At 40.7% G+C, this 21021-nt stretch overlaps 1 protein-coding gene across 1 annotated transcript in view; it reads right to left on the reverse strand.

Moving 5' to 3' along the window:
* LOC110958297 (disco-interacting protein 2 homolog C) overlaps positions 1 to 21021 on the reverse strand; it is a gene marked incomplete at its 5' end in the record, with an annotated part of 74892 nt that overhangs the window by 25639 nt on the left and 28232 nt on the right. The window contains 15 exons of the mRNA XM_051953912.1: positions 1969 to 2177; positions 2609 to 2745; positions 3251 to 3390; positions 3881 to 3995; positions 7010 to 7129; positions 7216 to 7309; positions 8083 to 8147; positions 8233 to 8335; positions 9495 to 9604; positions 9687 to 9810; positions 14097 to 14207; positions 14507 to 14598; positions 15613 to 15810; positions 16052 to 16171; positions 18216 to 18365. Of these exons, the coding sequence (XP_051809872.1) occupies positions 1969 to 2177; positions 2609 to 2745; positions 3251 to 3390; positions 3881 to 3995; positions 7010 to 7129; positions 7216 to 7309; positions 8083 to 8147; positions 8233 to 8335; positions 9495 to 9604; positions 9687 to 9810; positions 14097 to 14207; positions 14507 to 14598; positions 15613 to 15810; positions 16052 to 16171; positions 18216 to 18365 (1888 nt within the window). The remainder of the gene's footprint in view (positions 1 to 1968; positions 2178 to 2608; positions 2746 to 3250; positions 3391 to 3880; positions 3996 to 7009; positions 7130 to 7215; positions 7310 to 8082; positions 8148 to 8232; positions 8336 to 9494; positions 9605 to 9686; positions 9811 to 14096; positions 14208 to 14506; positions 14599 to 15612; positions 15811 to 16051; positions 16172 to 18215; positions 18366 to 21021) is intronic.

A 21021-nucleotide genomic window follows, 5' to 3' on the forward strand; every position in this document is an offset into this window, starting at 1 on the left:
GGCAGCATCATGATGTGAAGCACGGTGGAGGCAGCATCATGATGTGAAGCACGGTGGAGGCAGTATCATGATGTGAAGCATGGTGGTGGCAGCATCATGATGTGAAGCACGGTGGTGGCAGCATCATGATGTGAAGCACGGTGGAGGCAGTATCATGATGTGAAGCATGGTGGTGGCAGCATCATGATGTGAAGCACGGTGGAGGCAGCATCATGATGTGAAGCATGGTGGAGGCAACATCATGATGAAGCACAGTGGTGGCAGCATCATGATGTGAAGCACGGTGGAGGCAGCATCATGATGTGAAGCACGGTGGAGGCAGCATCATGGTGTGAAGCACGGTGGTGGCAGCATCATGATGTGAAGCACGGTGGAGGCAGCATCATGATGTGAAGCACGGTGGAGGCAGCATCATGATATGAAGCACGGTGGAGGCAGCATCATGATGAAGCACGGTGGTGGCAGCATCATGATGTGAAGCACGGTGGAGGCAGTATCATGATGTGAAGCACGGTGGTGGCAGCATCATGATGTGAAGCACGGTGGAGGCAGCATCATGATGTGAAGCATGGTGGAGGCAACATCATGATGAAGCACAGTGGTGGCAGCATCATGATGTGAAGCACGGTGGAGGCAGCATCATGATGTGAAGCACGGTGGAGGCAGCATCATGGTGTGAAGCACGGTGGTGGCAGCATCATGATGTGAAGCACGGTGGAGGCAGCATCATGATGTGAAGCACGGTGGAGGCAGCATCATGATATGAAGCACGGTGGAGGCAGCATCATGATGAAGCACGGTGGTGGCAGCATCATGATGTGAAGCACGGTGGAGGCAGTATCATGATGTGAAGCATGGTGGTGGCAGCATCATGATGTGAAGCACGGTGGAGGCAGCATCATGATGTGAAGCACGGTGGAGGCAGCATCATGGTGTGAAGCACGGTGGTGGCAGCATCATGATGTAAAGCACGGTGGAGGCAGCATCATGATGTGAAGCACGGTGGAGGCAGCATCATGATATGAAGCACGGTGGAGGCAGCATCATGATGAAGCACGGTGGTGGCAGCATCATGATGTGAAGCACGGTGGAGGCAGTATCATGATGTGAAGCATGGTGGTGGCAGCATCATGATGTGAAGCACGGTGGAGGCAGCATCATGATGTGAAGCACGGTGGAGGCAGCATCATGATGTGAAGCACGGTGGAGGCAGCATCATGATGTGAAGCACGGTGGAGGCAGCATCATGATGTGAAGCACGGTGGAGGCAGCATCATGATGTGAAGCATGGTGGTGGCAGCATCATGATGTGAAGCATGGTGGAGGCAGCATCATGATGTGAAGCACGGTGGAGGCAGCATCATGATGTGAAGCACGGTGGAGGCAGCATCATGATGTGAAACACGGTGGAGGCAGCATCATGATGTGAAGCATGGTGGAGGCAGCATCATGATGTGAAGCATGGTGGTGGCAGCATCATGGTGTTCCTCAACAGCAGGACCTGGAAGGCTGGTAAAAGTAGAGGGTAAATTAATCCTGGAGGAAAACCTGATGCAGTCTGAAGAGAACTGAGACGTGGAGAAGATCAATTTTCCATCCAGACAATGAGTCGAAGCAAAAAGACAAAGATCCTCAGAGGTGTTGGAAGACAACAAGGTGGAAGTTCTGGAGGAGTCCAGACCTCCATCCAGCGGAGAACTTCATAGAGTCTGGACCTGAAAGGTTCTGTAGATCAGGATCCCTGAGGAACCTGACAGAGTTTAACAGTTTATAAAGAAGAAGGAGGAGAAAGTTCAGATGTTCAGACTGATGGAGACCAACAGGATCCATGATGGACCTGAAGGTTCATCTACTAGATCCTGACTGGAAGGAGAACACTGATGGAATCACTGGTTTATGGTTTATATTTACTGACATTACCTTGTAGGAAATTGTTGTCTCTTTGAGTCCAGGAACGTTGTTTCTCACCTGCCCCTGTAGACGAACTTCATTGGCTCCACAGCCAGCGCCGTGGCAACGATGTCGTCAGCGTTGTGCCGCCGTCCTCCGACCACCATCAGACCGTCCATCTTCCCAGCAACAAATATGAGGCCTGCAGGTCCGATGAAGCCTAGCAGGCCGGTTCTGGTGAAGGGGAACTCAGTGATGGGAGAACCGCTGGTGGAGACCGGGAACACCTGCAGAGAAAGACCAGGTGAGGAACATGAGTCGACGAAACAGCAAAATAGCAAATCAAAGCATCTACAGCAGGGGTCGGCAAGTAGATGTGGCTTCGGGCCAAAATGTTTGTAAACAATCGAACAGCGGGCCAACCTGCAGGGGGGTGCACTGATCACAAATGTATTAAAAATGACTCCCGAGACACACACGTTTTGCACACACTGTTGCTCAGTGAAATCTGGCTGGTACAATTGTGTCCGACCAGTAGCGCAAACGCGGAAATGCCCGGCAGCAGCCGACCACGCGAGTTTGGTGTTGCGGTGACGGACTGGCTTGGCTCCGTGCCAAATCAAATTTTCAAAATCATCTGGCGGGTCAGATATTATTCCTGACGGGCCAGTTTTGGCCCGCGGGCCGCCAGTTGCCGATCACTGATCTACAGCCTCACCTCAAAGGTGTTCTTGGTCATGCCGGCCAGACCATAATAGGAGGTTCCCGTGGCGACAGTACAAACGCACAACTCTCCAATTTCGTCAGTTTTACAGAGCTGAGGGACGCCTTCAGGCTTCACTGTACACATCGTAGCTGCAGACACAAAGACAATGAAAGCTTCAAAACATGAACTTCAGCAAACATCAGGGCTGCAGCTGACGAGTAGTTTTATCGTTGGTTCATTTCTGGATCAATCAATCAGCTGTTGGGTTCTAAAATGTGGATCAGAATTTCCTCAGGATGTTCAGTTTACTGTCACAGAAGAAAGAAACCAGAAAATAATTATACTGAAGAAGATAAAAACTGATTAATTTGATAGTAGCTTTTAATGACTTAATTTTTATGTCTTCAAAGTGTTGAAACCAAAAACAGAACAGAAATAATAGAAAAAAACATAAAGAAAAAGGAAACGATTGAAGAAACGAGCTAAGAAAAGTTCGGATGAAACAAAAAACAAAGAAAGAAGAAAGAAGCAAAGAAAAGCTCAATTAAGTGCAAAAAAGTTTCTAAATCATCTTTAAAGTGTCATCGAGCTGAAACCAAGAAGAAATATAACGACAGGAAGTTCTAAATCCAGAACAGGAAGTGTCCGTCTCACCTCCAGGCATCACTGATCCAACGTCCTGCAGCGTCAGAACCGATAGCTTCTCCTCCGAGTCAACCCGGATCACACCGAGGCTCAGACCCTGCATGGACAGAACACCTCGACCCGGTGGGGAGCTGCCATCCTCCAGCGGCCTGCAGGGGGCAACACCAGCTTTAGTGTTAGCTACACCATTAATTTCATTAGTATGGACGCTACACTGTTAGCATCATTAGTATGGATGCTATACCGTTAGCATCAATAATATGGACACTACACCGTTAGCATCATTAGTATGCATGCTACACCATTAGCTTGATTAATATGAATGCTATACCCTTAGCATCATTAGTATTGATGCTATACCGTTAGCATCATTCATATGGATGCTACACTGTTAGAGTAGTTTTGTTGTGCAGTTGTGTTATAACGTGTAATTGCGTTATATTGTGTAGTTGTGTAGTTGTGTTGTATTGTGTAGCTGTGTGGTTGTGTTGTATTGTGTAGCTGTGTGGTTGTGTTGTATTGTGCAGCTGTGTAGTATTGTGTAGCTGTGTAGTTGTGCAGTTGTGTTGTATTGTGTAGCTGTGTTGTATCGTGTAGTTGTGTAGCTGTGTTGTATTGTGTAGCTGTGTAGTTGTGTACCTGCGTACGGCCACCGTCAGGGCTTCAGGTGAACTGGCACACGGGCAGATCACCTCCGGTTTCAGTCCTTTGGTTTGGAAGACGTTGAGAAAAGCGTCGCAGGAGGAGATGGACCCTGAAACACACAATCAGCTGTTTACTACACAACAGACACACACTGATGCAGTTTAAACAAGTAATGAAGACAAACTGAACAGAAACCAGATCCAGTGTTCAGACTGAGACACCTGGATGGACTTAAACTGATCTGGTGTCAGTTTTTACCAGAACTCAGATGTCTTCTCCTCCTAAATGTCATGATTCTATCTGCTGGACTGATGAAGTTCTGAGGCTCAGAAATGATGGGAAAAGTCCATTAAAAAGTGATAAATGTGGACCCACCTCTATGGACTTCAAGGACCTGGAACTCTGAAACTATTTACAGTATGAAGGTAGAACTTCCTTTTACATCACAGTTTAGTTCATTTACATCATTTTGCTTCTTTTTGAGGTTGTTTTGTGCCATATGTTGGTCATTTATGTCTTTAGAAGTCCATCGGGCATTACGTTTTGGTTGCTTTATGTCTTTTAGGGATAGTTTAGCGTCTCATTCTGATTGGTTTGGTTTGGCTTTATGTCTTTATATGTCCCAGTTTGATCATTTTTCATCTTTTTGTGATTGTTTTGTTCCATACGTTGGTCCTTTTGTCTGTATGAGTTCTTTCTGTGTTACATTTTGGTTGTTTTTCTGCATCAGCGACAGCAGCTTGATGTAGTTAGGCTCACCTCCATGTACAGCAAGGGTTCTATAACCAAAATCCAAGAGAGGGGTTGGACTCACTCCTTTTCTGAAGTTTTCCTGGGTGAGAGGCACTGGGAGGGTGTGGGGATACTCACAAGCCCCCAGCTGAGTGCCGCTTTGTTGGAGTTCTCCCAGGAGAACCAGCCTCTCTGTGGCTACGTGTCGTGGCAGGGAAAACTCTGACTGTTATTTGTTCTTATGCACTGAACAGCAGTTCAGAGTATTCAACCTTCTTGGAGTCTCTGGGTGGTTCCTGGAAGGAGTACCGCCTGGTGACGCCATTGTTCTCCTGGGGGGCTTCAACGCTCACATGGACAACAATGGAGAAACCTGGAGGAGATGACTGGGAGAAACGGCGCAATCTGAACCCAAGTGGTGCTTTGCTATTGGACTTCTGTGCTAGTCATAGACTGGACATAACAAACACCATGTTCGAGCATAAGGTTGCTCATAAGTGTACCTGGTACCAGAACACCTTAGGTCAAAGGTCCATGATCGAATTCATAGTCGTATCATCAGACCTGCCACCGTATGTTTTGAACACTCGGGTGAAGAGAGGAGCAGAGCTGTCAACTGATCACCACCTGGTGGTGAGTTGATCCGATGGAAGACTGCCGGACAGACCTGGTAAACCCAAACATGTAGTGAGGATGAACTTGGAATGTCTGGTGGAGGACCATGTACATGGGGTTTTCAACCCCCACCTCTGGAAGAGTTTCTCCTGCGTCCCGGGGGAGGTTGTGGACCTGGAGTCTGAGTGGTCCATGTTCAAAGCCTCCATTGCTGAAGCAGCTGTTAAGAGCTGTGGCCAGAAGGTCACTGGTGCCTGTCATGGTGGTAACCCAAAAACCGTCAGGCTGAAGAAGGAGGCCTTTCGAGCTTGGCTGGCTTGGGGGTCTGCCGAAGCAGCTGACAGGAACCGGTCAGTCTAAAGGGCTGCAGCAGTCATGGAAGCAAAAATTCAGGTGTGCGAAGAGCTCAGAGAGGCTATGGAGAAGGACTTTCGGTTGGCCTCAAGAAAGTTCTGGAAAACCGTTCGATGCCTCAGGAAGAGCAGGCAGGGTTCAGAACTATTGACCAGTACTGGGGACATTGTCGGTCGTTGGAAAGAGAACTCCGAGGAACTTCTGAATAAAGTAAACACATCCTCCATGTAGGAGGCAGAGCCCGAAGACTCGGGGGATCTTCATCCATATCCGTGGCAGAGGTCGCCGAGGTGGTTAAGAAGCTCCTCGGTGGCACCAGGTGTGGATGAGATCCTCCCTGAGATGCTGAAGGCTCTAGACATTGTTGGACTGCCTTGACTGACACGCCTCTACAATGTCATGTGGACGTCAGGTACGGTACCTGTGGAGTGGCAGACCGGGGTGGTGGTTCCCATTTTCAAGAAGGGGGACCAGAGAGTGTGCTCCAACTACCGGGGTATCACACTTCTCAGCCTCCCCAGGAAAGTTTACTCTAGGGTGCTGTAAGGGAGGCTCCGACCGATCGTCGAACCTCGGATTCAGGAGGAGCAATGTGGATTCCGTCCCGGCCATGGAACAGTGGACAGGATCTTTACTCTTGTGGAGCTGCTGAGGGGGTCATGGGAGTTGGACCTGCCAGTCCACATGTGCATTGTGGATCTGGAGAAGGCCTATGAGTGTCCCCCGAGGGGCTCTATCGGGGTAGTGAGGGAGTATGGGGTACCGGGCTCTATGATACGAGACATTCGATCCCTGAACAACCAAAGTGAGAGCTGTGCCCTCATACTCAGCACAAAGTCAGACTCGTTTCCAGTGGGTGTTGGACTCATCCAGGGCTGTCCCTGGTCTTCCAAACCCGTCCGCCTGGGAGGAGACCCCGGGGTAGACCCAGAACTCACTGGAGGGATTATGTATCTCATCTGGCCTGGGAATGTCTCAGGATCCCCCAGGAACAGCTGGAAACCGTTGCTAGAGGGAGAGACATCGGGAATGATCTGCTTCATCTGCTGCCTCCACAACCCGACCCCAGATAGGAGGAAGAAGATGGATGGATGGATGGATGGATGGATGGATGGATGGATGGATGGATGGATGGACTAGATTAATTCTTCATCCATCCAGGTGTCACAACCTATAGACTAAATCTGGTTTACGTTCATTTTTTATAGCCAGCTTTGAGTACCTCTGTGTAACAACAAATTCTCCCTCTCGGGATTAATAAAGTCTGCCTAAGTCTAACTGGAAATATTTACAGTATGAAGGCAGAACTTTGCTCTATTAAATAAAGTTACTGTAGATACAGAACCAGCTGGTTCTGAAGAGGTTCTGGCTGTGTTTTCCTGGACTAATCTGGCATTTGTTCTAAAATCTCTACTTCCTTACAGGGGTTGGATCCGTCGGCCACCAGCAGCATCCTCAGGGAGCTCAGGTTGACGTCTCGCTGGTCCCGATGGGCCACCAGAGCCCAGTGCATGTCCCGAGACTTCACACAGGCCACCTTAGCTGCAGACACAGCAAACACAGCGGTTATGGGTCTGGTAGAACAGTTCGAGATCAGGGCGACCCGCTTCAGGTTCAGGTTCAGGTACCTTTGTACTGGCAGACCTTCTGGATCCAGGACAGAGGGTTGACCTTCATCAGGGCGTAGGGGATGCTGACGACGTGCATCATGTTCATCACACTCTGACACACAAACACACAAACGCAGCTTTTACCACACAAACTGTACAATTTATCAGAATTACTACAAAAAAATGGAAAAGTTTAAAAACTGGCAGCAGGACGAGAGAAACATGGTGGAACACGGTAAAAATACTGTAATGATACTGTAATGATACTGGAAAAATATTGTAAAAATACTGTAATAACACTGTAATGATATTGTAAAAATATTGTAAAAATACTGTGATAATACTGGAAAAAATACTGTAATAACACTAGTAATACTGTAATGCTTAGAGCTACAAAAATGATGTTTTAAATGATTATTATTAATAAGGAAAGAATCTGTAAAATACTTCCATTTTCAGCTGATTTAAATACAGTATATAATTACAGGATAGTATTTCTAATTTGGGCATCGTTTACAGTTTTGGTGTTTTTAAAAATATTTTACAGTTTAGATTTTATGCAGAAAATATTCCAGATCCAAAGCGTATTTTTCTTAAAGAATAAATGCAGCGAAATGCAAATTAAATACACAAATTACATTAAAAAAAACAGCCTGACAGCCGGATGCCAGCAAAAATAAATCCTGCAGCATTCAACAACTGAAAAACAGTAAAAATCATAAAATACCTGCAAGTATCTGTGAAATGATTCCACAGAGTTTAGTTAACTTTGTGGTGATTTTATTATTGAGCTCCAGCTCCAGGATGATTTTATTGATTTAACTTTAAATACTGCAGGGTAAATGTCTGATCCAGGATGATTTTCTGGTTTTATTTGTTTCTTACCGTCTGGACGGCGTGCCACAGCCCCACGTCCTTCTTGAAGTCCAGAACGTTCACCACGGTCTCAGCTGCAGCAGGAAGAAGAAGTTTGAACAGAAACGCCGTCATTTCAGAGCAGATTGATCAGATCGATAAGGATTGATCAGATTTTACCTTCTGAGTACGAGCAGGTCTGAGTTAAGGCCTGACAGTGAGTCAACATGGAGACCCTGGTCACCGCCACGCCGAGCACGCTGCCGTCTTTACACGTCTTATACTGGAATACACAGGAAGAAATGAAGAGTTCGTTTGCAAAAACAGATAACTCCGTTTTGATAAATTTTCAGAAAGTAAACAAAAAAAAGTTTTCTGAAAATGGAGTTGCCTGTTTTTGCAAATGAACTCTTCAAATATGAATATTAACAGAATAATATACCAGAATAAATGGTATTCTAATAATATACAGGAAGAAATATTAATAGCATAATATATAGAAATATACAGGAATAAAGATATTATAATTATTAGGGATGGGATCAGCAAGTTCTGATTCTAGCAGAAAGTTGTTGGGGGGGCGGCGGCGCAGCGACTTCCAATCGCTGGGCCGTTTACAATCGTTGTTAACAAGCTATCGTTAACGTCGTTACCATCGCGCGGGAGTATCAGCGACAATAAAGTGTTCAAACTTATGAAATCGGCGGATCCGCGGTAAATTCCCATCCCTGAAAAAAAGCGGAATTCCGTGAATTCGCAGAAAAATCACATCCCTGAATTATTCATATTCTAGACTGAAATATACAGAAATAAATATTAATATATAATATCCATTAATAAATATGCATACATGAATATAATAATGTACAGGAAAACATACAAGAACAAACATTAATATAATTATATAGAATAACACACAGGGGTCAAAAATAATGGAATAATATCTGACAGTAAACAGGATTTCATGTTTTATTCATATCCATAATTCAATATTAATTAATGTTTTACTCTGTAAGTTTGCTCATATTTAACTTATTAAAACACATTTAAGTCACTCTGGACACATTTTAAAATCCTTCTTGATCATTATTCTGTCATTTCAACTGAATCATTTTTGACATTTTTAACGGTGAGGGAAGTTTTTAATCATCCTGGACAGATTTAAGGTCCTGATGGAGAGTTTTTAATCATTTTGCACAAAGATTCAGAATTGAAATTCTTTTCTGTAATTAAACATTAAATGAAGGTTGAAGTGACGTTTCTTTTCTGGTTGGAATAAAACCTTCTGTTTGTCTTTCTGAAACTATTTCAGCTGCTGGACTAGAAACATCATGCAGTGGTCCTGAAGCCTCAAGTACTGATCGATTGATCGATTGATGAAGTCTGGTTCTGTCTGAGAGTCCATGAGAGCTGACTGGCTGCTGTCAGAACCAGAACTTTACCTCGATGTAGGCCGTGTCCTGGTTGGCGTCCTTGATGTGAGGGAACCAGTCTCGGGGCGGTTTGGACAGATGTTTGGACTCGGTGACGAACCACAGCACTTTGGGCCAGCCTGGACACAAAGCACACATCCCATAATGACCACAGAGGAAAGAGGAGCCACCGGTTCTGACGGCTGTCGGACTTTTCTGGACCTTTGAACTGTGGGATCTCTCCGGTGGGGCTCTTGGGAAGTCCTTTGTGGCAAACGTCGCTGGTCAGAGCCACCGTCACTCCACAGCTGCCCAGCAGGAAGCCGATCTGCTGGCTGCCGGCGTCCTGCAGGAAAGAAAAGACAAAAAGCAGACATAAATGACAACAGACACAGAACAACAACAAACAGACACAAAACGACAAAAACACTACAACAAACAGACACAAAACAACAAAAATGAGACACAAAATGACAAAAATGAGACACAAAATGAAAAAAATAAGACATAAATGACAAAAAACAGACATGAAACGACAAAAATGAGACACAAAACGACAAAAACGAAACAAAAATGACAAAAAACAGACATGAAACGACAAAAATGAGACACAAAATGACAAAAACGAAACAAAAATGACAAAAAACAGACATGAAACGACAAAAATGAGACACAAAACAACAAAAACAAGACATAAATGACAAAAAACAGACATGAAACGACAAAAATGAGACACAAAATGACAAAAACGAAACAAAAATGACAAAAAACAGACATGAAACGACAAAAATGAGACACAAAACGACAAAAACGAAACAAAAATGACAAAAAACAGACATGAAACGACAAAAATGAGACACAAAACGACAAAAACAAGACATAAATGACAAAAAACAGACATGAAACGACAAAAATGAGACACAAAACAACAAAAACGAAACAAAAATGACAAAAAACAGACATGAAACGACAAAAATGAGACACAAAACAACAAAAACAAGACATAAATGACAAAAAACAGACATGAAACGACAAAAATGAGACACAAAACAACAAAAACGAAACAAAAATGACAAAAAACAGACATGAAACGACAAAAATGAGACACAAAACAACAAAAACAAGACATAAATGACAAAAAACAGACATGAAACGACAAAAATGAGACACAAAATGACAAAAACGAAACAAAAATGACAAAAAACAGACATGAAACGACAAAAATGAGACACAAAACGACAAAAACGAAACAAAAATGACAAAAAACAGACATGAAACGACAAAAATGAGACACAAAACAACAAAAACAAGACATAAATGACAAAAAACAGACATGAAACGACAAAAATGAGACACAAAATGACAAAAACGAAACAAAAATGACAAAAAACAGACATGAAACGACAAAAATGAGACACAAAACAACAAAAACGAAACAAAAATGACAAAAAACAGACATGAAACGACAAAAATGAGACACAAAACAACAAAAACAAGACATAAATGACAAAAAACAGACATGAAACGACAAAAATGAGACACAAAACGACAAAAACGAAACAAAAATGACAAAAAACAGACATGAAACGACAAAAATGAGACACAAAATGACAAAAACCAGACATAAATGACAACAGACACAGAACAACAAAAAACAGACACAAAACGACAAAAACACGACAACAAACAGACACAAAACGACAAAAACGAAACAAAAATGACAAAAAACAGACATGAAACGACAAAAATGAGACACAAAACAACAAAAACAAGACATAAATGACAAAAAACAGACATGAAACGACAAAAATGAGACACAAAACAACAAAACAAGACATAAATGACAAAAAACAGACATGAAACGACAAAAATGAGACACAAAACGACAAAAACGAAACAAAAATGACAAAAAACAGACATGAAACGACAAAAATGAGACACAAAATGACAAAAACGAAACAAAAATGACAAAAAACAGACATGAAACGACAAAAATGAGACACAAAACGACAAAAACGAAACAAAAATGACAAAAAACAGACATGAAACGACAAAAATGAGACACAAAACGACAAAAACAAGACATAAATGACAAAAAACAGACATGAAACGACAAAAATGAGACACAAAACAACAAAAACAAGACATAAATGACAAAAAACAGACATGAAACGACAAAAATGAGACACAAAACAACAAAAACGAAACAAAAATGACAAAAAACAGACATGAAACGACAAAAATGAGACACAAAACAACAAAAACAAGACATAAATGACAAAAAACAGACATGAAACGACAAAAATGAGACACAAAACAACAAAAACAAGACATAAATGACAAAAAACAGACATGAAACGACAAAAATGAGACACAAAACGACAAAAACGAAACAAAAATGACAAAAAACAGACATGAAACGACAAAAATGAGACACAAAATGACAAAAACGAAACAAAAATGACAAAAAACAGACATGAAACGACAAAAATGAGACACAAAACGACAAAAACGAAACAAAAATGACAAAAAACAGACATGAAACGACAAAAATGAGACACAAAACGACAAAAACAAGACATAAATGACAAAAAACAGACATGAAACGACAAAAATGAGACACAAAACAACAAAAACAAGACATAAATGACAAAAAACAGACATGAAACGACAAAAATGAGACACAAAACAACAAAAACGAAACAAAAATGACAAAAAACAGACATGAAACGACAAAAATGAGACACAAAACAACAAAAACAAGACATAAATGACAAAAAACAGACATGAAACGACAAAAATGAGACACAAAATGACAAAAACGAAACAAAAATGACAAAAAACAGACATGAAACGACAAAAATGAGACACAAAACGACAAAAACGAAACAAAAATGACAAAAAACAGACATGAAACGACAAAAATGAGACACAAAACAACAAAAACAAGACATAAATGACAAAAAACAGACATGAAACGACAAAAATGAGACACAAAACAACAAAAACGAAACAAAAATGACAAAAAACAGACATGAAACGACAAAAATGAGACACAAAACAACAAAAACAAGACATAAATGACAAAAAACAGACATGAAACGACAAAAATGAGACACAAAACAACAAAAACGAAACAAAAATGACAAAAACAGACATGAAACGACAAAAATGAGACACAAAACGACAAAAACGAAACAAAAATGACAAAAAACAGACATGAAACGACAAAAATGAGACACAAAATGACAAAAACGAAACAAAAATGACAAAAAACAGACATGAAACGACAAAAATGAGACACAAAACAACAAAAACAAGACATAAATGACAAAAAACAGACATGAAACGACAAAAATGAGACACAAAATGACAAAAACGAAACAAAAATGACAAAAAACAGACATGAAACGACAAAAATGAGACACAAAACGACAAAAACGAAACAAAAATGACAAAAAACAGACATGAAACGACAAAAATGAGACACAAAACGACAAAAACAAGACATAAATGACAAAAAACAGACATGAAACGACAAAAATGAGACACAAAACAACAAAAACGAAACAAAAATGACAAAAAACAGACATGAAACGACAAAAATGAGACACAAAACAACAAAAACAAGACATAAATGACAAAAAACAGACATGAAACGACAAAAATGAGACACAAAACAACAAAAACGAAACAAAAATGACAAAAAACAGACATGAAACGACAAAAATGAGACACAAAACAACAAAAACAAGACATAAATGACAAAAAACAGACATGAAACGACAAAAATGAGACACAAAATGACAAAAACGAAACAAAAATGACAAAAAACAGACATGAAACGACAAAAATGAGACACAAAACGACAAAAACGAAACAAAAATGACAAAAAACAGACATGAAACGACAAAAATGAGACACAAAACAACAAAAACAAGACATAAATGACAAAAAACAGACATGAAACGACAAAAATGAGACACAAAATGACAAAAACGAAACAAAAATGACAAAAAACAGACATGAAACGACAAAAATGAGACACAAAACAACAAAAACAAGACATAAATGACAAAAAACAGACATGAAACGACAAAAATGAGACACAAAACAACAAAAACGAAACAAAAATGACAAAAAACAGACATGAAACGACAAAAATGAGACACAAAATGACAAAAACCAGACATAAATGACAACAGACACAGAACAACAAAAAACAGACACAAAACGACAAAAACACGACAACAAACAGACACAAAACGACAAAAACGAAACAAAAATGACAAAAAACAGACATGAAACGACAAAAATGAGACACAAAATGACAAAAACAAAACACAAAATGAAAACAAACAGACACAAAATGACACAAAGTGATAAAAATGAGACACGAAACTAGAGAAAGGAGAAAAAGCTGAAGATCATAGAGCAAATACTCGATATATGAAACTACAGTATCACAGATATCTTTATAAATGTTCATGGCTTATGATGAAAGGATGAAGATTTTTCTGCATTAATTTGGTTTCAAACTAATCTTGTTGGATTTCGGGTCTTTAAAAACTTTATTCCATCTTCCTCTACAGTTTCTAAGTTCTCCTGCTGGACCGGTTCTCATGGATTTACCTTCCTGGTGAGAGGAACCTCTATGGGAACCGGAACCACCTCAGCCAGCAGGCAGCCGTAGAACGCTGTCATGAAGGCTGCCGGGTCGTTGTTAGGGAACACCAGCGCCACCTGCAGGCAGAACCACATTATGGGATGGATTTAATGCCAGAGTCAAATGTGATACAGAGGAAAGACCGAAATACAGAAGAATATCTGGAATATACAGGAATATCTTAATAACCTGCAGAAAGTATATGGGAATAACTGAAATATACAGAAATATGTCAAATATAGGAGAGTATCTTCATAAACCTGCAGTAAACACAGATGAATCTCTGAAGTATAGAGGACTAACTGAATAATTTGCAGTAAATGTAGCAGAATAACTGAATATTTCTAATCCTGTCTCATAATGAAGTGGAACTGACCCGGTCTCCAGGTCGGACCAGCGGCTCCTGTTTGGTTCCCAGTTTGTGCAGCAGGTTGAAGGCCACCTTCACACTACGGGACCAGAGTTTACCTGGAGACGGAAACACACCTTTAGTCTGAGGTAACACCAGAGATACAGGTGGAACCAAGAAAGAAACACCTCAAACATAAAAAACACGTCTTCACTCTCAGGTAACACCAGAGATACAGGCGGACACAGGAAACACCTCACACGTTTTAAAACCACCGTGAGCCGGAAACCTTCTGCTGCTGAGTTCAATGAGTCCAACAACAGAGAAACCAACCAGGTTTAAACTCTTCTGTTTTAATTCAACCCCTCGTTGACCTTCACTGCAGACGTCAGAAGGTTTCAGCTTCACTCTGAACTCAGTTTCTGTTTTCAGTCGATTCATGGAAACTGAACCTGCAGCTAAAACAGTCAGTTCAGAAAAAAGAACATCTAAAAGCAGAACGTTTTAAGCTTTTTGTGTTTTCATATCTCTGTAAACTGAATATAGCTGTAAAAAACTAATGAATAAATGTGAACTGTTCTGATAACCGATGATCAGTTTGAGTCATTATTTATTTAAATTCTCTGTCTTCAGCTCGTTAAACGTGAATATTCTCTGTTTTATTTCCTCTATGACAGTAAACTGAAGCTCACTGGACTAAACCAGACATCTGATGAAATTCTGATCCACATTTTAGAACCAACAGCTGATCGATTGATCGATTGATTGATCCAGAAAGTGAATAATCAACAGCAGAGCAGCCTGAGAAACACATCAAACCAAACAGAGAAAGAGAAATCTGTGAGCAGAAACCTCCGTGTCCTCATCAATAATCAGCTGATCCATAATCAGCTGATCAATAATGGGATTCCAGGGTTCAGCTTCAGGAGAAATTCTGCATCACTGACTCTCTGAGGAAACACCCAGTCAGACAGCAGCTACAGAAACAGCTCACCATCTGATTGGATGCCTGAACGCTGCTGGAGACCATCATCATCACCATCATTATCATCATCATCATCATCATCATCATCATCATCATCATCATCATCACTATCATCATCATCATCATCATCATCTTCATCATCTCCTACCGTATGTGAGGACATAGAGTGGTTTTCCGTTGGTATCCATGGTGCTGAGGCAGGGAGCCTTTGGGGAGATGGTTCCCCACCGCTGCAGCGCCGCCTCCAGGGATGGAGGCCAGTTGGTGACCACACCCAACTGCTCTCCTTGCAGTGCCACCATCTGGGCACCTTCAGCCTTGGGTAGGTTGGGGTCTGGCTGCTGGACTGAAAGACAACAGAAATGTTCTTATTCTGAACCAGTGAGGTCCACTGGTGTCCATCAGGCGGTAGAACCACACCAGGGAGGCAATGAATGTTTTACCTTTAAATAAGGTTCAATAACCTGGATATTAACACACATAACCATCAATAACCTGAAAATGAATTGACAAAAGCAACAATAACCTTAATTATAAATAAATAAACTTGTAACATTACACTTTCAGAGTAAGAGTGAAGCTGTTACCCTCCAGAAGCTCCTCGAAGTCATCCACGAAGAACTCCCTGAGCGGTGGCCTCTTGGGTCTCTTCAGGGTGTTGACCAGCTGCTGGATTTTGGCTGAAACTCTGCTGCTGACGGGAACTCCTGCAGATAAGAAACACAACCAGTCAGAGTCCTGCAGGAGATGTTCTGATCCCTCCGAGACTCACGGAAACATCCAGAGTTTTAAACCTTCGAAGGAAGAATTGAGGAAATGCAAACATTCAAAGTCAACACACTGTGGAGTTTCAAGACAATAGATGTTTGGTTTGAGCTTCAAGTAGGAACCAGTCAGTCAGTGAAGACAGTAGTTTGTTGTTTCACCAGGAAGGATTCTGATGTTCCACCTTCAACCCGAAGAAAATCAACCAAATCCGAACAAAGCACCTCAGAGTCAGCTGAGCTCCAGGTCCTTGAAGTCCATAGATGAGAATGTCCCCTGGAAAAAGCTCTAGAGTAGACCTACTAAGTTGTGGGTAGGTATACTCAAGAACTTTCTCCAGTTGTCGGTAGGTCTGCTCTAGAACTTTCTCCAGGTGTCAGTAGGTCTGCTCTAGAACTTTCTCCAGTTGTCGGTAGGTCAGCTCTAGAACTTTCTCCAGTTGTCGGTGGGTCTATTCTAGAACTTTCTCCAGGTGTCGGTAGATCTGCTCTAGAACTTTCTCCAGGTGTCGGTAGGTCTACTCAAGAACTTTCTCCAGTTGTCGGTAGGTCTACTCTCGAACTTTCTCCAGGTGTCCGTAGGTCTGCTCTAGAACTTTCTCCAGTTGTCGGTAGGTCTACTCTAGAACTTTCTCCAGGTGTCGGTAGGTCTACTCTACAACTTTCTCCAGGTGGCAGTAGGTCTACTCTAGAACTTTCTCCAGTTGTCGGTAGGTCTGCTCTAGAACTTTCTCCAGTTGTCGGTAGGTCTACTCTAGAGCTTTCTCCAGTTGTCAGTAGGTCTACTCTAGAACTTTCTCTAGGGGACGTTCTCCTTTCCTGCTTCCAGTCTTTAAGTTTAGTCTCACTTAGAACATTCCAGGTCCTTGAAGTCCATAGAGGTGGGTCCACATTTATCACTTTTTAATGGACTTTTTCCATCATTTCTGAGCCTCAGAACTTCATCAGTCCAGCAGATAGAACCATGACATTTAGGAGGAGAAACACATTTTCCACATTTTCATCAGCTGCCCTCTGATATGTACTTTGAATTCACTGTGAACACATTTCAACATGAGATAGATCAGAAAGAGCAGAAATGAGAAAATCTGCTTGAGGAACAATAAAACAACAACGTCATATTATATATATTATATATACAGCGCCCTCCAGAATTATTGGCACCTCTGGTTAAGATGTGTTAAAAACCTTAAAATAAATTCAATTTTTATTGCAGAAGCATACTCTCACACTGAAAATTGTAGAAAATGTATTATAGGAGAAGATTAGGGGCTGTTTTGTTGGCAAAAGAGGGTTGTACAAAGTATTAACATCAGGGGTGCTAATAATTGTGGCACACATGATTTGATGTAAAAGAATTATTTCTTACTGTGTGATTTTTTTTCCCCACTGAATAAATGCACTTGAATTAAAGGTTGGATTTTCCTCTTTTTTCATTGTGGTCCTATATTATTTATAGAAAAAAAATGAAATTCTTAGAAGCTAAAGAAAACATCTTAACCAGGGGTTCCAATAATTATAGAGGACGCTGTATATTATTATTTATATTACATTTGCATTGAAATATGACTCCTTTTGAATTAAAAGTCTTAAAAAATGTATTTACTGTATTTCTGGGTGAAAAACTAAAATATTTTTCAAGTGAAGAAAATTTGATCAAGTTCTTCTGTAAACTTTCAACAACAGTTTTCAGTTTTCTAAAAGGGGGAGAACTCCCATGAAAACACTGAGTTTATATTTTAGTGTAACTTTTGCTTTTAACTTTATGTCTGAATACGTGAAATTAGGACTTTTATGACTGATTTTTTTGCGTTTTTCTGCTGTTCTGTTTATAACCGAAGCAAAAAAAAACAAAGCTGAAGATGTAAAATATGAAGAGAACATTATACAATCCTCAAAGAACATCCGTAGATCAGTTTTAATGGATGAACTTTAAGATATTTAAAACAGTATATTGTGAAGTTTAGAGATCCTCCGTCTGACTCACCGTCTCCTGTCTCCATCAGCTCGGCGTTGCCGTACCGGGGCGGTGGTCTCGGGGCGGCGTTGCCGGTTCCGGCGGCCGGCGTTCTCTCCACCTGGATGCTGTCGGTGTTGTTGGTGTAACCGGTGACGTCTGGAGGTGCCGAGTGGTTCTCTGGAGAACAGAAAATAAAACATCTTCAACTGGAAGAACCACGAATTCTAACATTTCACTCAAAGATCGACTTTAAAATGGAACCAGAAGGAACGACGTGAAAAATGGTTCAATTCTTTAAAGTTCTCTGGAGCAACAAAGGAACCATTTTTGACCGTTCTTTGAGGCACCTTTAGTTCTTTGAGGAATTCAAAATGATTCTTTTCCTATATCACAACAAATAACCTGTTTTTTATTCATTCAACCTTGTTTTAAATGTGGAACCATTAATGTCCAGTGTTCAGTCAACAGGAGAAAAAAAAAACAATCAACAAGACAAAGAAGAGCTCAGCTGAAACACGATTAGAACATTTTAGAACGTCAAAATAAATTTTGTCTGGGTTAGCGTCCATGATCAACAACTAGAACCTAGGCACTTAATCTGACTCCACCTTAGGGGTAGAATAAGTCAGGTGGTCCAAAACCCAGCACTTATTTAGCGCTGACAAAGTAAAAAAAAAAAAAAGGGGGGGGGGGGGGGGGGTTGGCAATTCTTCTGCAACTTGATGGCAACACCTCTGACCAATCGCACTTGAAGCACTTTTTGCACTTACTAAAGGTTTTTCCTTATGTCTGAATTCTTGCTTGTGTTGTACGTCGCTTTGGACAAAAGCGTCTGCTAAATGAAACTGTAGAATTGTAGAACGTTAAATCTATGATCATTGACTGGATTCAATGTTCGAGTCCATGATCGTACATTAAACATTCTAGTCCACGATCGTAGATTTACGTTCTAGTCCACAATTGTACATTTAACGTTCTATTCCATGATTGTACATTTAACGTTCTATTCCATGATCGCACATTTAACCTTCCAGTTGATGCTCTTAGACCCTAACCCAGACAGAATTTCTTTTAATGTTCTACAATGTTCTAATAATGCTTTCTTTTAGTTCCCAGAACCTTGTTTTGAAAGGCAGAATAACTAAAAACGTTCTAAAAATGTTTATGCTCTTAAAGAACGTTCTTCTCTTGTTTCCATGGAATGTTGAAGGAACCTTTCACACGTTCTGTCCTCTGAGGTCCCAATAACAACTAGAAAACACCTTTAAGATGTTATGTCAGGAACATCTTCATTTATTATTGTATGAAAATGTCTTAATGAGAACCGTTCTACAATGTGTTCCCAAAACAATGTTCCACCTTCAATAATCCACGTTACAGGAACACTATAAAAGGTTCTGTCATCTGAGGCCTCAAGAACATCTGGAAAATATTTTCTGAATGTTGCATTGAGAACATTATTCTTTTGTCATCATGGAACGTTGTGAGAATGTTTTATAGAGAATGCTGCATAAATGTATGTTCCATCCTTTGTTAATACAGCGCAGTACAGGAATGTCTTATGAAGAACGTTCTGACATTTAAGATCTTGAGAACAACTTAAAACAATTTTTGAATGTTGTATTGAGAACTTGCTCTTTATGATTGTGGAAACATCTTACAAAAGAACGTTCTATAATGTGTTCCCTCGACAAAAGATAAAATTTACGACTTTTAATATAGTTTGCTACAGGAACATAAAGAACGTGCTGCCATCTGAGGCCTCCATAACATCTTTAAAGTGTTTTCTGAAGGTGACATTGAGAACATCCTTCTTCTGATAGAACATTCTATGATGTGTTCCCTCAACAAAAAGGCAAAATGTTCCACCTTTATTATATCACATTACAAGAACGTTATAAAACATTCTCTCATCTGAGGCCTTGAGAACTTCTGAAAAACATTTTAATGTTGCTTTGAGAACATTCCTGCTTTGTTGTCATGGAACGTTGAATGTATTATAGAGAACATTAAACAACGTGTTCCCTCCTTTGTTAATACAGCAAAGTACAGGAACGTCAGCTGAGACCTCAAGAACATCTGGAAAACATTTTCTGAATGTTGGTTTGAGAACTTCCCTCCTTCGTTGTGACAGAACATCATCTGTGCTCTGACAACGTTCTCTGAATACTGATAATAAAACATTATACTAACTTCATTATTGGAAATGAACATGTTCTTTAAACATTCTTTAAACATTTGATTGGAACATTTTCTTGATAAAAACATTAAAACTTCCAGGTTCAGTCGTATGAAACTACATGACTGAAGGCTGATGATCCAACCCTAGTAGGAACATGAGAACGTTCTGCAAAAATAAAAGAGAAGATAAAAGAAAAACAAAACAGAACCAGGATCTTCAATGTTCCACACAATTCGACATTTGAGAGAACCGGATGTTCTTCTGTACGGTTCTGACAGAACTTGTCTTTACTCCTGAACTTCTGCAGGTCATTTAGAGGATCCTGGCCTCCATCCAGAACCAGGAAATCAAAGGACAAGTTCTATTCAGACGTTCTGCTGATGTGCACATAGAACCCCCTCCATCATTCTGGATGTCATTAAGTCCACTGTGAGGTTTTTAAGAGAGTGGAGATGCAGCAGAAGATCATTAAGTCGCTTTTATTCTTTATTTAAAGCGTGAGGAGACGTTTATACGTGAAACCAATAAGCTTCATTTAATCTAGTGGGAGTTTTAATCTAATGAGAACTTTCAGTATCGATCTTCTCTGTTCCTTTTCATTAACGGAACGACGGTTGTTGTCTCTGAACTCAAAACTCCATAAAACACTTT

Source organism: Acanthochromis polyacanthus, chromosome 9 (assembly GCF_021347895.1).
Source record: "Acanthochromis polyacanthus isolate Apoly-LR-REF ecotype Palm Island chromosome 9, KAUST_Apoly_ChrSc, whole genome shotgun sequence".
Taxonomy (NCBI): Eukaryota; Metazoa; Chordata; class Actinopteri; family Pomacentridae; genus Acanthochromis; species Acanthochromis polyacanthus.